Raw genomic sequence first — 25,198 nt, forward strand, 5'->3', positions numbered from 1 at the left:
TAGAAACATCCAGCATAATGTCTAAGTACTCTCCAAACGTATGTGAATACCGTGTGTCTGTGAATGAAGACGATGAATGGAGTCTGCTTCTGTTTATCACAGTCCTAACGTTTGTGTCATCCGGGAGATGGGAGGCAACGTTATCTGGCAACACGGTGGACCCACGACACCATCTAGACCGTTAGTTGGGCTCGTGACGCCAAGGAGGAAGGTTGCTTCGCGCGTGTTCTCCGTCGCCATCAGTTAATGGCACAGAAACTTTGTTAGTCAAGCTGTCTCGCTGGGAGATTAAAGGCGAAGTGACTATACCATGTTGACGGAAGGAACTGTATCAGGTCTGAGTTGGGTATTCGGTGGATTTCTGTTCTTTACATTATGGAATCAACTGTTGCGCCCCGTGATCCCCCATAGCGCGCGGAACACTCCAGCCCAAGCCTGGAAATGGAAGAATACGGCCGTGTCCCTCACTCACTCGCTCATCACGGGCTCCTGGTCGCTCTACTGGTGAGTAAAACGTAAACCATTGAACGAGCCCCTCGTGAACCACCGTGGTTTGACCACCCGTTCTCTTCAGACGGTCAGTGATTTTGAGGAAGGACCGATGAAGACACGCCTGCCTACCCCCCTTTTTTTTCCATACAAGGTGATCAGGTTTACTGTCTGTGGAGTTGGATGTCGTAGACGTAGGAAACACAATACCCACACCTTCTGTCGTAATCAGGCTACAGAGAATATGTTCACAACGGCTGCTTAGGCCAACACGTTCTGTCGTTCATTAGGCTACAGAGAATATTGTTTTCAACAGCTGCTTATAGGCCGTAGGCTTATATAAAGGATGACACATCGAAAAGGTTAAGGCATAATGAATAGTCCCTGTAATAGCTGGTGTGATGGTCCTCCAGTCAACGTTATGTAAATCCAGAGACGCCCTTCGCTTTTTATTGACGTTGATTCGGAGACCGTGTTGATGTGAATGATTAGAAGCGAAAGATCATGCAAATGATATGGGCGGGGCAGATCCAACGCTATGGAAGAATTTAGATTTGACAATTACTGATACGTGAACATCGTGTTATTCTTGAATGCTCGTTGCACCAAAGGTTCGAAACCATGACCGAAGTCTGTAAATATTCTTCTACGTTAGGTTAGCTGGCTGAGGTATTAACCATCACCTGTAACCTCTCAGTCATGATATCATATAGTATGTGTCATTAACCACCGTTTCTGTTAACAGTCGTAGGAATCACTCAACTCTGATGGCGTCTGTTAACAGGAGTGTCGGTCAGAATGGAATACACCAACAGACCAAGTCTTGGGTCAAGCACGGACTTTTAACCGACATAACTACTCACTCACTTCTCCCAGTTGTGATGAGAATCAGTGGATGTCACTGCCTGTAATAGTCTTTATGTAATGTATCGCTTGGGTAACAGAACATTCGACATCCACACATACAAAGTGGACATCTTCAGGGCTCGTCTGTTCGTGGCACAAGTCATTCTCACAAATGACATTTTGAAATACGGGTCATCATTTTGCGTGAGAATGATTTTTAGGCAGGCAGTCTCGCGAATGTCGGCCAAACACCTTGACATTGTCATCTGAGAGTCACTAAATGTCTCCCTTCACTTGTGGGGAAATGTTAAATTTGATAACGATGAGGCAGCCATGTTACAAAGTGGACTAGGCTTGTTTACATTGTCAGGCCGTAAGACGCCTCCGTAGTTGACAACGTAACTAAAAATAGGTCCATGTTTTGGACAATCACTAAAAATGGGTCCATGTTTTGGACAATCACATGTTTACCAAATGGCGTCCTAGCTTCATCTCTTCAATGTATATCAACTGACTGTTATATTTCTCTCTTGTGTCTCCCCTGATGATGTGATTATTACACGAAAGTGCACATGGGAACTTTTCGTGTTTCATTTTCCCCGTGGACTCATAGGAATATCTTGATCACGCGCAAAATTGTGATCCTTTCCAATATATATATATATATATATATATATATATATATATATATATATATATATATATATATATATATAATAGGGGAAAGAGGCTACTTCCCGCGTATTCCCTGCGTGTCGTAAAAGGTGACTAAAAGGGGAGGGAGGGTGGGGCTGGAAATCCTCCCCTCCAGTTTTTACTTTTCCAAAAGAAGGAACAAAGAAGGGGGCCAAGTGAGGATTTTCCCCTCATAGGCTCACTCCTCTGTTCTTGACGCTACCACGCTAACGCGGGAAATGGCGAATGTATGAAAATATACATAATTGTAAAGACTTTACCGAGACTAATTTTCATAGAATTTCATATATAATGAGATATTATGGTTAGAAACGTGAATATTCGTTAAGAAATGTTGTATGCCTCTCTCCATCTTCACTCATACCCACCACGAAGGGAAACCGCCAAACGTTATCTCCACACTGTTAAACCAGTCTATGCCAAAGTTCATTACACCTTCGAACAAACGCATTTTTTACCCATTCATCAAATGCATCTTCAGTGCACGCTTCATGCACAGGCCTCTTTAACCAGTCACGGCCGAGGAACTGAACACAAATACTTTTCGATATTTTCCTTGCTTATTTCACGACCAGTAACTCTGGTTCATAGCAGGCGTCACAAGTGTTCCATGGTTCACAGCAGGTGTCACAAGTGTTCCATGGTTCACAGCAGGCGTCACAAGTGTTCCGTGGTTCACAGCAGGCGTCACAAGTGTTCCATGGTTCACAGCAGGCGTCACAAGTGTTCATGGTTCACAGCAGGTGTCAAAGTGTTCCCATGGTTCACAGCAGGGTCCACAAGTGTTCCATGGTTCACAGCAGGCTGTCACAAGTGTTCCATGGTTCACAGCAGGCGTCACAAGTGTTCCATGGTTCACAGCAGGTGTCACAAGTGTTCCCATGGTTCACAGCAGGCGTCACAGTGTTCCTGGTTCACTGTAGGCGTCACAAGTGTTCCATGGTTCACAAGAGGCGTCACAAGTGTTCCATGGTTCACAGCAGGCGTCACAAGTGTTCATGGTTCACAGCAGGCGTCACAAGTGTTCCATGGTTCACAGCAGGCGTCACAAGTGTTCCATGGTTCACAGCAGGCGTCACAAGTGTTCCATGGTTCACAGCAGGCGTCACAAGTGTTCCATGGTTCACAGCAGGCGTCACAAGTGTTCCATGGTTCACAGCAGGCGTCACAAGTGTTCCATGGTTCACAGCAGGCGTCACAAGTGTTCCATGGTTCACAGCAGGCGTCACAAGTGTTCCATGGTTCACAGCAGGCGTCACAAGTGTTCCATGGTTCACAGCAGGCGTCACAAGTGTTCCATGGTTCACAGCAGGCGTCACAAGTGTTCCATGGTTCACAGCAGGCGTCACAAGTGTTCCATGGTTCACAGCAGGCGTCACAAGTGTTCCATGGTTCACAGCAGGCGTCACAAGTGTTCCATGGTTCACAGCAGGCGTCACAAGTGTTCCATGGTTCACAACAGACGTCACAAGTGTTCCATGGTTCACAGCAGCGTCACAAGTGTTCCATGGTTCACAGCAGGCGTCACAAGTGTTCCATGGTTCACAACAGACGTCACAAGTGTTCCATGGTTCACAGCAGGCGTCACAAGTGTTCCATGGTTCACAGCAGGCGTCACAAGTGTTCCATGGTTCACAGCAGGCGTCACAAGTGTTCCATGGCTCACAGCAGGCGTCACAAGTGTTCCATGGTTCACAGCAGGCGTCACAAGTGTTCCATGGTTCGCAGCAGGCGTCACAAGTGTTCCATGGTTCACAGCAAGCGTCACAAGTGTTCCATGGTTCACAGCAGGCGTCACAAGTGTTCCATGTTTCACAGCAGGCGTCGCAAGTGTTCCATGGTTCACAGCAGGCGTCACAAGTGTTCCATGGTTCACAGCAGGCGTCACAAGTGTTCCATGGTTCACAGCAGGCGTCACAAGCGTTCCATGGTTCACAGCAGACGTCACAAGTGTTCCGTGGTTCACAGCAAGCGTCACAAGTGTTCCATGGTTCACAACAGACGTCACAAGTGTTCCATGGTTCACAGCAGGCGTCACAAGTGTTCCATGGTTCATAGCAGGCGTCACAAGTGTTCCATGGTTCACAGCAGGCGTCACAAGTGTTCCATGGTTCACAGCAGGCGTCACAAGTGTTCCATGCAACACCCTTCCAGTTTACGATCATGGTAGCCCGGTTGTATATATATCCGATGCCGGCATGTGAGGAGGGGGGGCGGGCTGGGAGCATCTCACAGGACGCCCAGAGATCGATGCTTGTGCACCGCCAGGAATGTTGACCTTATCATCGCCGCGTCGCCACCACCTCGGTATTTTTCCCGCCATCCTCGCTCTCCCGCCATCCCAGTATTTTCCCGCCATCCACTCTCTCTCTCTCCCGCGCAATCCTCCCTCTTCTTCACTTGTCTTCCTCTTTTATCATATCGGGTTTCCATCAGCTTCATTCTGCGCTCAATTGTTTCCGCAAGTCATCCGATTTATTTTTTCTTTTTCTATGTCTTGGGCTAAGTTCTTGTTGAAGTATATCTGTGTGGTATAGTCGATGTGGACACTTCCGAGGGGCTCACTCACACACCACTGTGTATATACACGAGTTCAACTGAAGTACTTCTTAATAACACAAGGTTTCCTTACGGTTAATTGCTGACTACAGTACAATCTGCAGCGGCATCACGTGGGTCAACCCATCGTTGTAACTGACTCAGGTTTCCACTTCTCACTTAATAAATACAAAAGAGTTTTGCCGCCATTGAGCGATGCAGACGACTGTAGAGACATGATGGCAACGATGCCTGACCTCTGACCCAGGAATGGCTGCTAAGATGCCACAAGTCGCCAGACTAATGTTCTTTATCGGATGTTCTGAAGTGTTTTTATGCTTCCTTTAAATTTGAGGACTAAGGGACGGGTTATGTAGAGGGGGTGTAACTATAATGATTTAGTGGATTTATTCAGATGTGAGTAGTTGATACAAGGGATGTAGGAGTTTGGTTAAGGTGATGAGGTGAGTTGAGATCATGCATGGCAGGATTCCCGTAGGGGAGGCAGTCGTTGCCTGGATCTCGTGGTGCAGCTACAGGAGAGGTGGTGTGCCAAGGGGCCCGAGTTTCTGCAGCAGATGGTAAGAGGACATACCAAGGTCCTATAGCTGAGGTTCTGTAGTTCGGAGAGGATGAGGTGGCTGCCGGGTTCGTGCTGCCATAAGTCGGAGTCTCAAAAGATCGCTGGAGAAATGTGGTAGATGACGGCGTTGATAATAGCTCATGGGGGCCTTTGTTAGACAGAAGAAGGTGTCAGAATCACCTAAGAGCTGATACTTAGCAACGCCCCACAGCCTCCATTGTAGAGACAGATCGGGCCTTAAATCATCAGCGAACTTTTCCAACACAGGCGTGCATAAGTATCTTCCAAGAGTCAGTGAGATATCTTTGACCGCCTTTAGTTGTTGTTTGAGATTAAACTAACCTGCAACTCAGGTGGTGCGGGCCCTATGCTCTAGGGCAGCCTGCCAGTGGTGAGGGTACTAAGCATTGGGCCTAAGGAGGTTGGGCGTGTTATCACACCCAGCCCCCACGAGAGCCAGGCTCCCTCTGACTGCAGTATATATATATATATATATATATATATATATATATATATATATATATATATATATATATATATATAAGGTTGTCGGGTCCACCACGTCGACAGTTAATTGTGCGGGCGTGTCCGCCAGGTTCATGGACGCTGGTTCATCGGTTCCCCGTTGGGGAGCGGGATAACTAAAGGCCTGTCTACACGAGCGGGCCTGATCGGCGGGCTTGCCCGTTAACGGGCATATTTGACGGGCAAACGATCAAATTGCCCGAAAGCCCGCCGAGCGAAATCACCGAGCTGGTGCCCGGTAGTTGGAGTTTCTACCCTGCCAGACGCAAGATAATATCGTGAACCCACAGCGGGCCTTCATCCCACATCCCACGGCATAGTAGCACAGTGAACATTTAACGATGGCAGCCCAGATAACTCTAGTGAGCCACCAACAATTTTTTGGTCTAGAGCACTTACTAGTACTTTGATTGACCTTTATCGTAAGAATCCATGTTTATGGAATGGGAAGCTGAAATGCTATAAGAACAGAGACAAACTCATAACAGCAGTGAAGGCTATTGGTGCGGAGATGAGAGAGCATTATGCGAGACAAGCTTTGCTTTGATATGCGTGTACTGTACTGCAACTCCGAATAAGTAGACCCACTTGCTAAAAATCGCAGAGTTGCTTCCAGACGAGCTTCTGCTGTAATGCTGTTTCTCATAACTGTGTCTTTCTTCACTATGTAAGGCTCCACCTTTGATTACAAGATGTAAAAAGTGCTTACACTCATCCTCAGGTAATTTCTGAAGTCGTGTTCCTCACTACTTTGTAGTTCATGAAGTATTGTTGCAGTGCTTCCAAACATACTTCTTTTCTTTAACCAATCTTTACACCATATCCTTTTCTTCTTGAGACACAAAGCTATTATCATAGAGCACAAAATCTTTTTCTTGACAATGCTAGGCACCATGGTTCTCGTACCGCACTCCACCCGCTACTGGCAACATCGTCGGGCAGGCCCGGCTGTTCATCACTTCGGTCGTGTGGACAACATTCACGGGCAGGCCCGCCAGAATTTGCCCGTTAACGGGCAAACCCGCCGATCAGGCCCGCTCGTGTAGACAGGCCTTAAAGTCGGCTAAGGTCACTCGTCGTTAGTGTTCACCTGGGATTTATTTCGTCTGTTACATCTGTGTACAAGAAGCCTCTCACGGGGATACGTGAGGTAATAGTTGTGAGGGGAAAACAAGCGGTGTGCAGAATGACGTACCGTATGTTATATATCTTCTAAATGATACGGATTTTCAATTGAGTTTGTGGAATTTTTTTTTTTTTTAATCTCTGATGACACATTTGATTTCGTAGAGGAATAGAAAGGGAAACAGCAATGACACTGGTTACCACTGAGAGGGGCACCAAGTGGTACACCGACAGAAAAATAAAAAGGAAGTTTTAGCACCGCTGATCCAATATTGACCTGGGAAGTCGAGTTTCGCGGGTAATGACGCTACATCTCGTACCCCGTGGGCGGGCGTATAACCCGGTGTACCCCGTGGGCGGGCGTATAACTAAACGTCATACGCATCAAATGATTCTATTCTTTCTACAACTTCCCCTCTATCTCTCCATCTGTCACTTTAATTATCATCATTTTTAAATTCTCCCTCTCCTTCACCCCTCCTTCCCCACTTTCCATCACCTTTGCATATTTAAACTTCATTCATAACCGACCATAACGTTTCGCGTTCTCCCCCACCATGTCTTACGTTCGTAAACAGATGTCCACATAAATAAATAGTGACACACACACACAAACACACACACACACAAACACACACACACACACACTCCCTCACCCCAAGTCCTGTACCTCATATATACCCATAAATATTCTTCTAGAGTACATTAGACCTAGATGCCCCACCTATCTAGAGTAACGGAAAATTATGGTTATATTTTTATTCGACAAAAGTAAACAAGAGTGTTGATGAGAACGCCATGATAATAGCATGAGAGGCGAGGTGTACCGGCCAGCTTAGCTGATCAGTTTGTTAACTGTTGGGGCTCACAGATACCCAATGACCTGCAACGAGGAACATGACTTGCTTTGATAAGGTCAGAGGGAGAATGTGTGTGTGTGTGTGTTTAGGCGAGCCGTAAGGCGAAAGGTGCTGTACCTTAAGCCTGCACTCATACACAAAACAGCTAAATGCAAGAACAATATTCGCAAGCACCTTGGGGATCGTATTGTCGCGTACGTTCGTACCTGCGTGCGTCGACGGCAGTGTTTAATGTAGTTTGTTTTGGGTCGTTTTGATGATGGGTTAGCGCTATACAGTGGGGTCGCCAGGGTATGAGGGTCGTGGGCACGACGCGTTAGCGCGACGGTACGACCCTTGAGCACGGACGGTACGACCCTTGAGCACCGATGGTACGACCCTTGAGCACCGATGGTACGACCCCTGAGCACCGACGTTACGACCCTTGAGCACTGACGGTACGACCTTTGAGCACTGTCGCTACGACCCTTGAGCACGGACGGTACGACTATTGAGCACTGACGGTACGACCCTTCAACACGACGATGCGACTTTTAAACCTCCAACGCTTTGACCCCTATGAATACGACAGTACGACGCGTCGGATATGATGGTTTGGTCTTTGAGGTTGAGGGGTAAGGTCAAGCGTCAGACTCAAAGGTAGTTCCGCCGTATTCAAACAGCCAATTATTCACTTCAGAAGGTATATCCCCTCCCTTGCGTTGTATCACATATTATCATCTTATTGAATATCATCGCAGTTTAGAGTGGCTCCACCACTTGTTAGACCAGGCAATACTAGGCAAGCTGCTGCGTCACATGATGACTGTGTGGCAATCGGCAACTCAAGGGTGGGCCGTTTTGATACCTGCTTCTTTCCCGACACGTCGAAGATTTGGAAAACTCTACTCTCTCTCTCTCTCTCTCTCTCTCTCTCTCTCTCTCTCTCTCTCTCGTCTTTCCCAATAACTATGACCTGGCACATTTTAAAGGACAGATTTTTTCACTTCCCAAATTCGTAAATACTTTCCTTTACCTCTTCCCCCCCCCCCCCCCCCACCCCTTTATAATCCTTTCTTATATTTCGTGACTGGAACCTCCAACGTAAAAAAGATAAAAGTGACCACTATGCGTCACCTTTCTGAATTAACGAATACACCTATGGGACATTATTGTTATATTAGACTCAACGTAATAGACTGCTGGGATGAACACTATGAAAATATAATGAGGCGAAGTGGATGATCATCAGTTCCTCAGCTTGGCACGCGTGTAACCATTCTAATTATGTAATTACGTGGTTGTGGAAAACTGTAAAGTTATTATCCCTCTGTGACGATAAACCATTTCTGTATAAACTCTGTGTGTGTCTGTTGGGAGAAATGACACCCGACATGGTGTTTTTAGCCTATTTTTTCTTTCTTGTTTGTGTGAAAGTATTAATCTGATTTCCGCCAAGAAGTTAAACCTTATTATGTTGCTTTACATGGGAAGCATGTAGGTGAGGGGTGAAGACAAGCGTGTCAGAGGGTGTGTTAAGACCAAGGACTGTGTGTATCGTAGGAGGAAGACTTGTAACATGAGTCGAGGGTGAGACAATATTATCATAATGGTATAGTTATACAATATTTCTAGCGTAGATTTACATAGACAAAGCATTTCTGTGAGAGTATGGGTCAAGGGCACACACATCAAGGGGGTAGGTGGAGAAAGGCATGGAGAGCGTGAGTGTACAGTGGTTGTGAGGACATAAGCCTAGCCCTTATAGTCTGCACACCAGCGTGTGAGGGTTGGTAGGAGGTGTTCAAACCTAGCCAATCCTTGGTCTTAGGGGGAGAATGTAGCGTTCGATCACATTCCTCACTGGAATGGCTACGATTTGTATGTCGTCCCCACATAGCCTTATGAGGGGAATGAACTTAAGCTTGTACCATCCGACCTGTTTTAAAGGTGTGGGGGCTGTGTGTGGGAGCCAGGCGTCGATAGCGCGGTTTCGTTATAAGCCTAACGTAGGGAGGGCGGTGCGGTAACAGCCACACAGCCGACCAAAACAGCTCGCCACTCTCCAAGTTGCAGTTATAGGCTGCTCACTTATTTACTAAGTGCCAGGTGATTTTATGATTGCATCTCTTTAGAAATATTTGACGTGTCTCCTTGAAAAGGTAAGAGTATATGTTATCTGTCTTATCTATGAAAGACGAGACTATCTTACGGTATCTGTCACATCGATGGAAGTTAAAAAGAGTATTTGTTGTCTGGCGTTTTTGCTCTCGCTACTGACCATCACCACGAACCACTATGTACTACATAACACCTATTTACGTACCACACATGTATGGCTGTCTCCCCCCCTCCTGCTGCTTCTGTGGTAGGCCAAGCTCGAGTAATTTCCTTCCGCCTCCTTGCCCGTTGCGCCACCCGCACCCAAAAATAGCAAGCGAGAAACGGCTAAAACGGCGAGAGAAAGTCTAAACGTCGAACCCACACACACACACACACACGACGCTGATGGCGACTGGTTTAGGGATCCGCGTCGAACCTACACACAAACACACACATACACACGACGCCAGTGGCGTGTTGGGAGCCTACTACACCCAGGCAAAATTGTCTCGATCAATTGTGATTTTAATGGAAATTCATCACATATACACAAGAAGAAAACTACTAGTGGTGAGAAGTGGGTGTCGCTCGTTCTTGCACAAGGGGACTAAGGGTTAATCTCTGCAGGTCAGGTGTTTAAAAGTGAATTTTGGCACAAGTGTGGATTGCAGTGGTCGTGCTTTTATACATTTTTTTGTAAAGTTAACTAAAGAGCATTGACCGACCGGTACCTCATTTTCTATGCTGGTGGGATATATATCGAAAAAAAAAAAAAAACGGTGAAAGATCTCAGACAATTTTATGTATTGTTAATGTATTTCTTTCATCCATTGTTCTTACTTCTTTTTTCTTTATTTCATTTCATACCGTATGTGTGTTGTGGCAGTTGAAAACTCCACCACACACATCAGGTTCATGAGTCATGACGTCGGACTCATGACTGAATCATGAGTCATGACGTCGGACTCATGACTGAATCATGAGTCATGACGTCGGACTCATGACTGAATCATGAGTCATGACGTCGGACTCATGACTGAATCATGAGTCATGACGTCGGACTCATGACTGAATCATGAGTCATGACGTCGGACTCATGACTGAATCATGAGTCATGACGTCGGACTCATGACTGAATCATGAGTCATGACGTTGGACTCATGACTGAATCATGAGTCATGCCGTAGGACTCATGACTGAATCATGAGTCATGACGTAGGACTCATGACTGAATCATGAGTCATGCCGTAGGACTCATGACTGAATCATGAGTCATGACGTAGGACTCATGACTGAATCATGATTCGTGACGTAGGACTCATGACTGAATCATGAGTCATGACTGAATCATGAGTCATGACGTAGGACTCATGACTGAATTAGTCTCATGCCCTCAGCATTTTCCTCCACTTAAGTCTTAATGACTCGGTCGGTATTCCTGGTATGTGGATAGTTTCTGGAACTTCATGACACGTAATAATAATAATAATAATAATAATAATAATAATAATATTATTATTATTATTATTATTATTAAAGTTATGTGATAGCAGCTTTTCACGTAATGAAGTTACTGGTACACAGTACCTTGTTTGCACGTAGTATCTATCTATCTATCTATATAAATATATATATATATATATATATATATATATATATATATATATATATATATATATATATATATATATTTATTTATTATACTTTGTCGCTGTCTCTCGCGTTAGCGAGGTAGCGCAAGGAAACAGGCGAAAGAATGGCCCAACCCACCCACATATACATGTATATACATACACGTCCACACACGCACATATATATATATACCTATACATTTCAACGTTTCCATACATATACATACACAGACATATACATATATACACATGTACACATTCATACTTGCTGCCTTCATCCATTCTCGTCGCCAACCCGCCACACATGTAATGTAATGGCATCCTCCTCCCCCCGCGCGCGCGCAAGGTTGCGCTAGGAAAAGACAACAAAGGCCACATTCGTTCCCATTCAGTCTCTAGCTGTCGTGTATAATGCACCGAAACCACAGCTCCCTTTCCACATCCAGGCCCCACAAAAAACTTTCCATGGCTTACCCCAGACGCTCCACATGCCCTGGTTCAATCCATTGACAGCACGTCAATATATATATATATATATATATATATATATATATATATATATATATATATATATATATATATATATATATATATGTATATATATATATATATATATATATATATATATATATATATATATATATATATATATATATATATATATATACACGAATAAAGTGCATATTAGGCAGGCCCATAGCCTAGCGGTTACATGCCTGCCTCTTGTACAGGGGTCCCGGGTTCGATCCTGGCTGTTGGAGGTTTGCATGTTATATATATATATTTGTCGCCTGCGTCATACGACAGTTATTTCGGGATCGCCTAGTTCGTCATTGTCCGCTGGTTGGTTGTCGAGAGTAAACATCCTGGGATGTGTTGGGCCGGATCCTTAAAGGCATAGAAAAAAAAAAAAAAATCCACTATTTGTCTACTTTGTACACTTGTTCTCCAGAGTCTATTGAGTGCTCTAAGACTCTACCTCTAGTGAGTTATGATGCCCCTCAGGGCAAAAACAAAAAAAAAGTTTCACTTGAAACTTTAAAAGATTTGACTTGAACAGTGAGGGTCAAATAAGAGATATTATATTGTATATTATACACAGGTGTTTCCCCATCATCTGAAAAAAGAGTGAACTCCAGTAAGAACTTTAATTCTTGTCGTTCGCTTCCCAAAGAAAATTTATCCCTCTGCTTTGTTCTTACTGCACAGAAGGTTTGAGATTCTTAAGGTCATACATGAGGTTTCTACTTTCTCCACAAAGAATGTTGATGGAGTGACACGTAATAAGAATAATAACAATAATGAGAAAGGTTTTTATGGAACTCTTGTGTCGCTAGGATTGCATATATATATATATATATATATATATATATATATATATATATATATATATATATATATATATATATATATATATGCAAAAAATACGAAAATGAAACATGATAAGTTCCCAAGTGCACTTTCGTGTAATGACCACATCGTCAGGGGAGATAGAAGATTGAGATAGAAGACGTAGAACAGTCACTTGATATACAAGGAAGAGACGTAGCTAAGACGCCATATAAACACAGTTGATCACGTGGTAGGACGCATGACCAACCTTATCTCTTGTTTACATAATATCTGATTATTCTGGTCGATTTTGATGGCCTGCTGAACTGCTAGCGAATAGTAATTTTGTCAGAAATCGTAAAATACACATCAAACGTTTGTCATCTGTATACATAAATTACCAAAGAAACTGTTTCAACGTCTTGTATGCGTAGGAATTGGTTATTGGGCCATTAAACGCGTTAGGCCATTTTCCACTTTAGTTTCAAGTTTGGGCGAGGCCACGGATGTCTCCCCCTCCCCTTACTCCCAACTGGTCCCGCACGTTACCACATCCACTTCCCGTTATTACTTGGTTCAATCATGATGGGGAAAGTAACGGGCAAAAAAAAGTTGTGACGATAAAACGTGACATACAGCGGACTAGTTCAGGAATTTCCTAACCGCTGGGATGTTGAACACACGAAAAGAGAAATGAAAAAGGTTTTCCCACCTTTTTCCTTTAACATAATACATACGCCTGGTAGTGAGATGGGGGGGAAATTGATATACAAGTACGGAATTCATTTATGTTTGCATGAGGTGCCTCATCTGTGAAGCAAGGCTCTGACATATGCGCATGTTGATATATTTCTGGAGATACATCGTTGTTCGCCAGCTCAGCGACGCGTTTAGCCAGCGAACGTGTTCTCCCGCTCAGCGACGCGTTTAACCAGCGAACGTGTTCTCCCGCTCAGCGACGCGTTTAACCAGCGAACGTGTTCGCCAGCTCAGCGGCGCGTTTAACCAGCGAACGTACTCCTTGAGCACAACGATGTGATTCCTTTTTTGTATTGGGAAGAATGCCGTGACTTTATTAAAGTCATTATCATTTGCTCCTGAAGGTGGGGTTTAAAGTCGTTCTCAAGGTGGTTAAGTCGTTGGGCTGAAAGGCTTTGTTCGGTACGAAGACGACAAAATTTGCAGAAATGTCAGCTACGGTTTTTTAAGAAATGCACCTACTATGAAGATTTGAATGGAAATTTTGAATATTTATTTATCCATTTGATATAACAATTCATTTATTTCTTCATACCGAAAGCTTTGGTTCGGTGATGTTGCTGTTCTGTTGCCAAATTCTGTTCCCAAGGTAATTTTTTCACTGCTGGTGTTGTCAATCGTAAATGCATCGCAAGAATCCAAGTGGCATGATTTCTGGGTGACGTAAGTTCCGGTGACGTAAGAGGCCAGTGTTGTCGTTGTGGTTAGGTGGGCGACGCGTCGCCGCTTTGTGTGTGTCGTGCACGCCAAGCCTGCCCCCCTGCCGGAAGTGGTATGAGGGACAGTAAACCATGACCTCGTAATTACGACCATTGAGCACGGCGGTGGTACGACGATAATACGACCATTGCGCACGGCGGTACGACGGTGGTACGACCCTCGAGCACGGCGGTACGCCGATAATACGACCATTGCGCACGACTGTACGACGATGGTACGACCATTGAGCACGGCGGTGTTACGACAATAATACGACCATTGCGCACGGCGGGACGACGGTGGTACGACCCTCGAGCACGGCGGTACGACCATTGAGCACGGCGGTACGACGATGGTACGACCATTGAGCACGACAGTACGACGATGGTGCGACCATTGAGCACGGCGGTACGACCATTGAGCACGACGGTACGACCCTTTCGTATGGCGGCCTAGCTTTTGACCTGATCCATTAGGGTCAAGTCAGAGGTCAGGTCACCGTATCCAATGGCTAGTAGCGCCCTGTTCAACGTGTCGTACCGTCGTGTTTTCGACGTATCGTACCGTCGTCTTCAACGTATCGTACCGTCGTGTTTTCAACGTTTCATACCGTCGTATTCAACGTGTCGCACCGTCGAGTTTTCAACGTATCGTACCGTCGTGTTTTCAACGTGTCGTACCGTCGTGTGTAAGGGTCATATCGTCGTGCCTTGTTGACCATGACGCATTCACGGGACGCATGCGCATCAGTTAGCAGAGGTTTTCATCTGTAGCAGCAACTGGTCCACAGGTGATCAATTGAACTGTTCGTCCTTCCCTAGTGGCTGGTCGATATTTTGCTACCTGGTTTGGCCTTGGATATATATATATATATATATATATATATATATATATATATATATATATATATATATATATATATATATATACGAATAAAGTGCATATGAACGCGCACCTTCATGGAACATACAAACCTCCAACAGCCAGGATCGAACACGGGACCCCTGTGTCACAGGCGGGAATGCTACCGCTAGGCTATGGGCCTGGCTAATAGGAAATAACTATTCGAATACTTTGTACTCGAATACCCTTCGTCTCACATTGGTGAGCAACGGGGTCTACCCCGGTTATTTCCCAACCGGCGCACACGGCCAGCAGATAGCACTTTACCGAACCTAACTGTACAACGCGAAGGACTGTGAATACGAATAAAGTGCATAGGAGAGCGCCTGTTATATTTCAGTTTAGAAAGAAAAAGTTTTTTGAGCTAAAAAATACACTGATTTTTGTTATTTACTCTAAAAAAAAAATAGATTTCCTTCAAAACTATATTATATAAATTATTTTTCATATTAAATAGAAACCTGGGGTTAAAATATCGTTAAGTCGCTTATATAACTATTTATCAAGCTATTGAATGAGGACAATTCTGAAGTATTATTTAACCATTCGCATTGTATTTACTGGGCATCTATCGGTAACTTAGAGCATTATGATATATTTTCCTAGACTATGTCTTATATAGAGGAGTTTCAATATGTTATATTTCAATTTAGAGAAAAAAAAGTTTTTTGAGCTGAAAAATACCCTGAACTATTACCCACGATTTTTACTAATTTTGTCAGAAAAATAGATTTCCTTCAAAACCTCGTAATAAGGGTTATTTTTCATGCTGAACACAGATCTGGGGTTAAAATATGTTAGGTCAACTATATGACCATTTAGTAATCTGTTAAATGACGACAATTTTGAAGTATTATTTGACCATTCGCATTGTATTTACTGGGCATCTAACTGTAACTAACAGCATTATGATATATTTCCATGATTATTTCTAGTATAGAAGAGTTTCAATATCTTATATTTCAATTTAGAGAAAAAAAGTTTTTTGAGCTGAAAAATACCCACGATTTTTACTTTTTGTCAGAAAAATAGATTTCCTTCAAAACCTCGTAATAAGGGTTATTTTTCATGCTGAACACAGATCTGGGGTTAAAATATACTTAGGTCAACTATATGACCATTTAGTAATCTGTTAAATGACGGCAATTTTGAAGTATTATTTGACCATTCGCATTGTATTTACTAGGCATCTATCGGTAACTAAGAGCATTATCATATATTTTCCATGATTATTTTTTTGTATAGAAGAATTTTAATATATTATATTTCAGTTTAGAAAGAAAAAGTTTTTTGAGCTGAAAAATATCCTGAACTATTACCCACGATTTTTACTATTTTTCTCAGAAAAATAGATTTCCTTCAAAACCTCATAATAAGAGTTATTTTTCATGCTGAACACAGATCTGGGATTAAAATATCGTTATTTCAACTATATGACCATTTACTAATCTGTTAAATGACGACAATTTTGAAGTATTATTTAACCATTCGCATTGTATTTACTGGGCATGTATCGGTAACTATGAGTATTATGATATACTTTCCATGACTATTTCTAGTATAGAAGAGGTTCAATATCTTATATTTCAATTTAGAGAGAAAAAGTTTTTTGAGCTGAAAAAACCCACGATTTTCACTATTTTCTCAAAAAATAGATTTCCTTCAAAACCTCGTAAGAAGGGTTATTTTTCATACTGAACACAGATCTGGGGTTAAAATATCGTCAGTTCAACTATATGACCATTTAGTAATCTGTTAAATGACGACAATTTTGAAGTATTATTTGACCATTCGCATAGTATTTACTAGGCATGTATCGGTAACTAACGGTATTATAATATATTTTCCATGATTATTTCTAGAATAGAAGAGTTTCAATATCTTATGTTTCAATTTAGAGAGAAAAAGTTTTTTGAGCTGAAAAATACCCTGAACTATTACCCACGATTTTTACTATTTTTCTCAGAAAAATAGATTTCCTTTAAAACCTCATAATAAGGGTTATTTTTCATGCTGAACACAGATTTGGGGTTAAAATATCGTTAGGTTAACTATATGACCATTTAGTAATCTGTGAAATGACGACAATTTTTAAGTATTTTTGACCATTCGCATTGTATTTACTGGGCATGTATCGGTAACTAAGAGTATAATGATATATTTTCCATGATTATTTTTAATATAGAAGAGTTTCAATATCTTATATTTCAATTTAGAGAGAAAAAGTTTTTTGAGCTGAAAAATACCCTGAACTATTACCCACGATTTTTACTATTTTTATTTCAAAAAATAGATTTCCTTCAAAACCTCAAAATGAGGGTTATTTTTCATGCTGAACACAGATCTGGGGTTAAAATATCGTCAGTTCAACTATATGGCCATTTAGTAATCTGTTAAATGACGGCAATTTTGAAGTATTATTTGACCATTCGCATTGTATTTACTGGGCATCTATCTGTAACTAACAGTATTATGATATATTTTCCATGATTATTTCTAGTAGAGAAGAGTTTCAATATGTTATATTTCAATTTATAGAGAAAAAGTTTTTTGAGCTGAAAAATACCCTGAACTATTACCCACGATTTTTACTATTTTTCTAAAAAAAAATAGATTTCCTTCAAAACCACGTCGAAAGGGTTATTTTTCATGCTGAACACAGATCTGGAGTTAAAATATCGTTAGGTCAACGTTATGACCATTTAGTAATCTGTTAAATGACGAAAATTTTGAAGTATTATTTGACCATTCGCATTGTATTTACTGGGCATGTATTGGTAACTAAGAGTATTATGATATATTTTCCATGATTATTTCTAGTATAGAAGAGTTTCAATATCTTACATTTCAATTTAGAGAGAAAATGTTTTTTGAGCTGAAAAATACCCACGATTTTTACTATTTTTCTCAGAAAAATAGATTTCCTTCAAACCCTCATTATAAGAGTTATTTTTCATGCTGAACACAGATCTGGGGTCAAAATATCGTTAGGTCAACTATATGACCATTTAGTAATCTGTTAAATGAGGACAATTTTGAAGTATTATTTAACCATTCGCATTGTATTTACTGGGCATCTATCTGTAACTAAAAGTATTATGTTATATTTTCCATGATTATTTCTACTATAGAAGAGTATCAATATCTTTTATTTCAAATTAGAGAGAAAAAGTTTTTTGAGCTGAAAAATACCCACGATTTTTACTATTTTTCTCAGAAAAATAGATTTCCTTCAAAACCTCATAATAAGGGTTATATTTCATGCTGAACACACATCTGGGGTTAAAATATCGTTAGGTCAACTATATGACCATTTAGTAATCTGTTAAATGAGGACAATTTTTAAGTATTACTTGACCATTCGCATTGTATTTACTGGGCATCTATCTGTAACTAACACTATTATGATTTATTTTCCATGATTATTTCTAGTATAGAAGAGTTTCAATATTTTATGTTTCAATTTAGAAAGAAAATTTTTCTTTAGCTGAAAAATACCCTGAACTATTACCGACGATTTTTACTATTTTTCTCAGAAAAATAGATTTCCTTCAAAACCTCATAATAAGGGTTATTTTTTATGCTGAACACAGACCTGGGGTTAAAATATCGTTGGGTCAACTATATGACCATTTAGTAATCTCTTAAATGACGACAATTTTTCAGTATTATATGACAATTCGCATTGTATTTACTGGGCATCTATCTGTAACTAACAGTATTATGATATATTTTCCATGATTATATCTAGTATAGAAGACTTTCAATATCTTATATTTCAATTTAGAGAGAAAAAGTTTTTTGAGCTGAAAAATACCCTGAAAAAATACCCACGATTTTAACTATTTTTCTCAGAAAAATAGATTTCCTTCAAACCCTCATTATAAGAGTTATTTTTCATGCTGAACACAGATCTGGGGTTAAAATATCGTTAGGTCAACTATATGACCATTTAGTAATCTGTTAAATGACGACAATTTTTCAAGTATTATTTGACCATTCGCATTGTATTTACTGGGCATGTATTGGTAACTTAGAGTATTATGATATATTTTCCATGATTATTTCTAGTATAGAAAACTTTTAATATCTTATATTTCAATTTAGAGAGAAAAAGTTTTTTGAGCCGAAAAATACCCACGATTTTTACTATTTTTCTCAGAAAAATAGATTTCCTTCAAAACCTCATAATAAGGGTTATTTTTCATACTGACACAGATCTGGGGTTGAAATATCGTCAGATTAACTATATGACCAATTAGTAATCTGTTAAATGACGGCAATTTTGAAGTATTATTTGACTATTCGCATTGTATTTACTGGGCATGTATCGGTAACTAAGAGTATTATGATACATTTTCCATGACTATTTCTAGTATAGAAGAGTTTCAATATCTTATATTTCAATTCAGAGAGAAAAAGTTTTTTGAGCTGAAAAATACCATGAAATATTACCCACGATTTTTACTATTTTTCTCACAAAATAGATTTCCTTCAAAACCTCATAATAAGGGTTATTTTTCATGCTGAACACAGATCTGGGGTTAAAATATCGTCAGTTCAACTATATAACCATTTAGTAATCTGTTAAATGACGGCAATTTTTAAGTATTATTTGACCATTCGCATTGTATTTACTGGGCATCTATCTGTAACTAACAGTATTATGATATATTTTCCGTGATTATTTCTATTATAGAAGACTTTCAATATCTTATATTTCAATTTAGAGAGAAAAAGTTTTTTGAGCTGAAAAATACCCTGACTACCACGATTTTTACTATTTTTCTCAGAAAAATAGATTTCCTTCAAAACCTCATAATAAGTTATTTTTTATGCTGAACACAGATCTGAGGTTAAAATATCGTTAGGTGAACTATATGACCATTTAGTAATCTGTTAAATGACGACAATTTTGAAGTATTATTTGACCATTCGCATTGTATTTACTGGCATGTATTGATAACTAAGAGTATTATGATACATTTTCCATAATTATTTCTAGTATAGAAGAGTTTCAATATCTTATATTTCAATTTAATGAGAAAAAGTTTTTTGAGCTGAAAATATACCCACGATTTTTACTATTTTTCTCAGAAAAATAGATTTCCTTCAAAACCTCATAATAAGAGTTATTTTTATGCTGAACACAGATCTGGGGTTAAAATATCGTTAGGTCAACTATATGACCATTTAGTAATCTGTTAAATGACGACAATTTTGAAGTATTATTTGACCATTCGCATTGTATTTACTGGGCATGTATCGGTAACTAAGAGTATTATGATACATTTTCCATGATTATTTCTAGTATAGAAGAGTTTCAATATCTTATATTTCAATTTAGAGAGAAAAAGTTTTTTGAGCTGAAAAATACCCTGAACTATTACCCACGATTTTTACTATTTTTCTCAGAAAAATAGATTTCCTTCAAAACCTCATAATAAGGGTTATTTTTCATGCTGAACACAGATCTGGGGTTAAAATATCGTTAGGTCAACTATATGACCATTTAGTAATCTGTTAAATGACGACAATTTTGAAGTATTATTTGACCATTCGCATTGTATTTACTGGGCATGTATCGGTAACTAAGAGTATTATGATATATTTTCCATGATTATTTCTAGTATAGAAGAGTTTCAATATCTTATATTTCAATTTAGAGAAAAAGTTTTTTGAGCTGAAAAATACCTGAACTATTACCCACGATTTTTACTATTTTTCTCAGAAAAATAGATTTCCTTCAAAACCTCATAATAAGGGTTATTTTTCATGCTGAACACAGATCTGGGGTTAAAATATCGTTAGGTCAACTATATGACCATTTAGTAATCTGTTAAATGACGACAATTTTTAAGTATTATTTGACCATTCGCATTGTATTTACTGGGCATGTATCGGTAACTAAGAGTATTATGATATATTTTCCATGATTATTTCTAGTATAGAAGAGTTTCAATATCTTATATTTCAATTTAGAGAGAAAAAGTTTTTTGAGCTGAAAAATACCCTGAACTATTACCCACGATTTTTACTATTTTTCTCAGAAAAATAGATTTCCTTCAAAACCTCATAATAAGGGTTATTTTTCATGCTGAACACAGATCTGGGGTTAAAATATCGTTAGGTCAACTATATGACCATTTAGTAATCTGTTAAATGACGACAATTTTGAAGTATTATTTGACCATTCGCATTGTATTTACTGGGCATGTATCGGTAACTAAGAGTATTATGATATATTTTCCATGATTATTTCTAGTATAGAAGAGTTTCAATATCTTATATTTCAATTTAGAGAGAAAAAGTTTTTTGAGCTGAAAAATACCCTGAACTATTACCCACGATTTTTACTATTTTTCTCAGAAAAATAGATTTCCTTCAAAACCTCATAATAAGGGTTATTTTTCATGCTGAACACAGATCTGGGGTTAAAATATCGTTAGGTCAACTATATGACCATTTAGTAATCTGTTAAATGACGACAATTTTTAAGTATTATTTGACCATTCGCATTGTATTTACTGGGCATGTATCAGTAACTAAGAGTATTATGATATATTTTCCATGATTATTTCTAGTATAGAAGAGTTTCAATATCTTATATTTCAATTTAGAGAGAAAAAGTTTTTTGAGCTGAAAAATACCCTGAACTATTACCCACGATTTTTACTATTTTTCTCAGAAAAATAGATTTCCTTCAAAACCTCATAATAAGGGTTATTTTTCATGCTGAACACAGATCTGGGGTTAAAATATCGTTAGGTCAACTATATGACCATTTAGTAATCTGTTAAATGACGACAATTTTTAAGTATTATTTGACCATTCGCATTGTATTTACTGGGCATCTATCTGTAACTAACAGTATTATGATATATTTTCCATGATTATTTCTAGTATAGAAGAGTTTCAATATCTTATATTTCAATTTAGAGAGAAAAAGTTTTTTGAGCTGAAAAATACCCTGAACTATTACCCACGATTTTTACTATTTTTCTCAGAAAAATAGATTTCCTTCAAAACCTCATAATAAGAGTTATTTTTCATGCTGAACACAGATCTGGGGTTAAAATATCGTTAGGTCAACTATATGACCATTTAGTAATCTGTTAAATGACGACAATTTTTAAGTATTATTTGACCATTCGCATTGTATTTACTGGACATCTATCTGTAACTAACAGTATTATGATATATTTTCCATGATTATTTCTAGTACAGAAGAGTTTCAATATCTTATATTTCAATTTAGAGAGAAAAAGTTTTTTGAGCTGAAAAATACCCTGAACTATTACCCACGATTTTTACTATTTTTCTCAGAAAAATAGATTTCCTTCAAAACCTCATAATAAGGGTTATTTTTCATGCTGAACACAGATCTGGGGTTAAAATATCGTTAGGTCAACTATATGACCATTTAGTAATCTGTTAAATGACGACAATTTTTAAGTATTATTTGACCATTCGCATTGTATTTACTGGGCATCTATCGGTAACTAAGAGTATTATGATATATTTTCCATGATTATTTCTAGTATAGAAGAGTTTCAATATCTTATATTTCAATTTAGAGAGAAAAAGTTTTTTGAGCTGAAAAATACCATGAACCCGATTTTTACTATTTTTCTCAGAAAAATAGATTTCCTTCAAAACCTCATAATAAGGGTTATTTTTCATGCTGAACACAGATCTGGGGTTAAAATATCGTTAGGTCAACTATATGACCATTTAGTAATCTGTTAAATGACGACAATTTTTAAGTATTATTTGACCATTCGCATTGTATTTACTGGGAATGTATCGGTAACTAAGAGTATTATGATATATTTTCCATGATTATTTCTAGTATAGAAGAGTTTCAATATCTTATATTTCAATTTAGAGAGAAAAAGTTTTTTGAGCTGAAAAATACCCTGAACTATTACCCACGATTTTTACTATTTTTCTCAAAAAAATAGATTTCCTTCAAAACCTCGTAATAAGGGTTATTTTTCATGCTGAACACAGATCTGGGGTTAAAATATCGTTAGGTCAACTATATGACCATTTAGTAATCTGTTAAATGACGACAATTTTTAAGTATTATTTGACCATTCGCATTGTATTTACTGGGCATGTATCGGTAACTAAGAGTATTATGATATATTTTCCATGATTATTTCTAGTACAGAAGAGTTTCAATATCTTATATTTCAATTTAGAGAGAAAAAGTTTTTTGAGCTGAAAAATACCCTGAACTATTACCCACGATTTTTACTATTTTTCTCAGAAAAATAGATTTCCTTCAAAACCTCATAATAAGAGTTATTTTTCATGCTGAACACAGATCTGGGGTTAAAATATCGTTAGGTCAACTATATGACCATTTAGTAATCTGTTAAATGACGACAATTTTGAAGTATTATTTGACCATTCGCATTGTATTTACTGGGCATGTATTGGTAACTTAGAGTATTATGATATATTTTCCATGATTATTTCTAGTATAGAAAACTTTTAATATCTTATATTTCAATTTAGAGAGAAAAAGTTTTTTGAGCTGAAAAATACCCTGAACTATTACCCACGATTTTTACTATTTTTCTCAGAAAAATAGATTTCCTTCAAAACCTCATAATAAGGGTTATTTTTCATGCTGAACACAGATCTGGGGTTAAAATATCGTTAGGTCAACTATATGACCAATTAGTAATCTGTTAAATGACGACAATTTTGAAGTATTATTTGACCATTCGCATTGTATTTACTGGGCATCTATCGGTAACTATGAGTATTATGATATATTTTCCATGACTATTTCTAGTACAGAAGAGTTTCAATATCTTATATTTCAATTTAGAGAGAAAAAGTTTTTTGAGCTGAAAAATGCCATGAACTATTACCCACGATTTTTACTATTTTTCTCAGAAAAATAGATTTCCTTCAAACCCTCATTATAAGAGTTATTTTTCATGCTGAACACAGATCTGGGGTTAAAATATCGTTAGTTCAACTATATGACCATTTAGTAATCTGTGAAATGACGACAATTTTTAAGTATTTTTTGACCATTCGCATTGTATTTACTGGGCATATATCGGTAACTAAGAGTATTATGATATATTTTCCATGATTATTTCTAGTATAGAAGAGTTTCAATATCTTATATTGGAATTTAGAAAGAAAAGTTTTTTGAGCTGAAAAATACCCTGAACGATTTTTACTATTTTTCTCAGAAAAATAGATTTCCTTCAAAACCTGGTAATAAGGGTTATTTTGAATGGGTTAGGTTAAGTTAGGTTAGATTAAGTTAGGTAGGTTAGGTTAAGTTAGGTTAGGTTAGATAGGTTAGACTAGGTTTGGTTGGGTTCGGTAAATTTAGGTTAGGTACGATTAGATTAGGTTAGGTTTGCTTACTTTAGATTAGATTAAGTTAGATTAGGTTAGTTTAAGTTAGATTAGGTTAGGTTAAGTTAGATTAGGTTAGTTTAAGTTAGATTAGGTTAGAAATGCTGACCTCTCCTATAATGCGTGAATCTGTTTACAGAATACACGCGCGGCCCTTACCCTAATCTCGAACATGCTTGATATCCATTTGTGTACACTCAAGTTTGCTCAGTGCTCGTGACCATTCGCCCACACCGTAGCATGTGGAGGGGCAGATAGACATTTTTGCCCCCGCTTGAACATGTTAAAATAAAGTGATTAAAGTCACGGTAGGTTATTCCTCCCATGACAAGTGGTTAGGAAAGAGATCTGTAAGGCAGACTTACAATATATTGTCGGCCCCCAGAGTGTATTCTTAACATACCAGGACACACGCACATGGTAAGCTAGGCTTGGTATGCTAGGCCAAGCTAGGGTTACGTTCGCCTACTGGTTTATGCTAGGCCAAGCTAGGGTTACGTTCGCCTCCTGGTTATGCTTGGCACGTCCCAATGGTGTGCTAGGATAGTCTGGGTTACGCTCGCCGCTCGGTATGCTAGGCTAAGCTAGGGTTACGTTCGCTCCTGGTTTATGCTAGGCACGTCCCAATGGTGTGCTAGGATAGTCTGGGTTACGCTGGCCGCCTGTGTCTCTGAGGTTAGGTTAGGTTAGGCCTAGCACAGGTCGCCTGGTACGGGCGCGCCATGCTAGGCTATTAT

At 39.1% G+C, this 25,198-nt stretch overlaps 1 protein-coding gene across 1 annotated transcript in view; it reads left to right on the forward strand.

Moving 5' to 3' along the window:
* Window positions 1-171: 171 nt before the first annotated feature.
* Window positions 172-25,198, forward strand: part of LOC139756122 (TLC domain-containing protein 2-like) — a 115,181-nt gene continuing 90,154 nt past the window's right edge. The window contains exon 1 of the mRNA XM_071675216.1: window positions 172-504. Within this exon, the coding sequence (XP_071531317.1) occupies window positions 311-504 (194 nt within the window). The 5' untranslated portion in view covers window positions 172-310. The remainder of the gene's footprint in view (window positions 505-25,198) is intronic.

The sequence above is a fragment of the Panulirus ornatus genome, chromosome 20 (genome assembly GCF_036320965.1).
Source record: "Panulirus ornatus isolate Po-2019 chromosome 20, ASM3632096v1, whole genome shotgun sequence".
Taxonomy (NCBI): domain Eukaryota; kingdom Metazoa; phylum Arthropoda; class Malacostraca; order Decapoda; family Palinuridae; genus Panulirus; species Panulirus ornatus.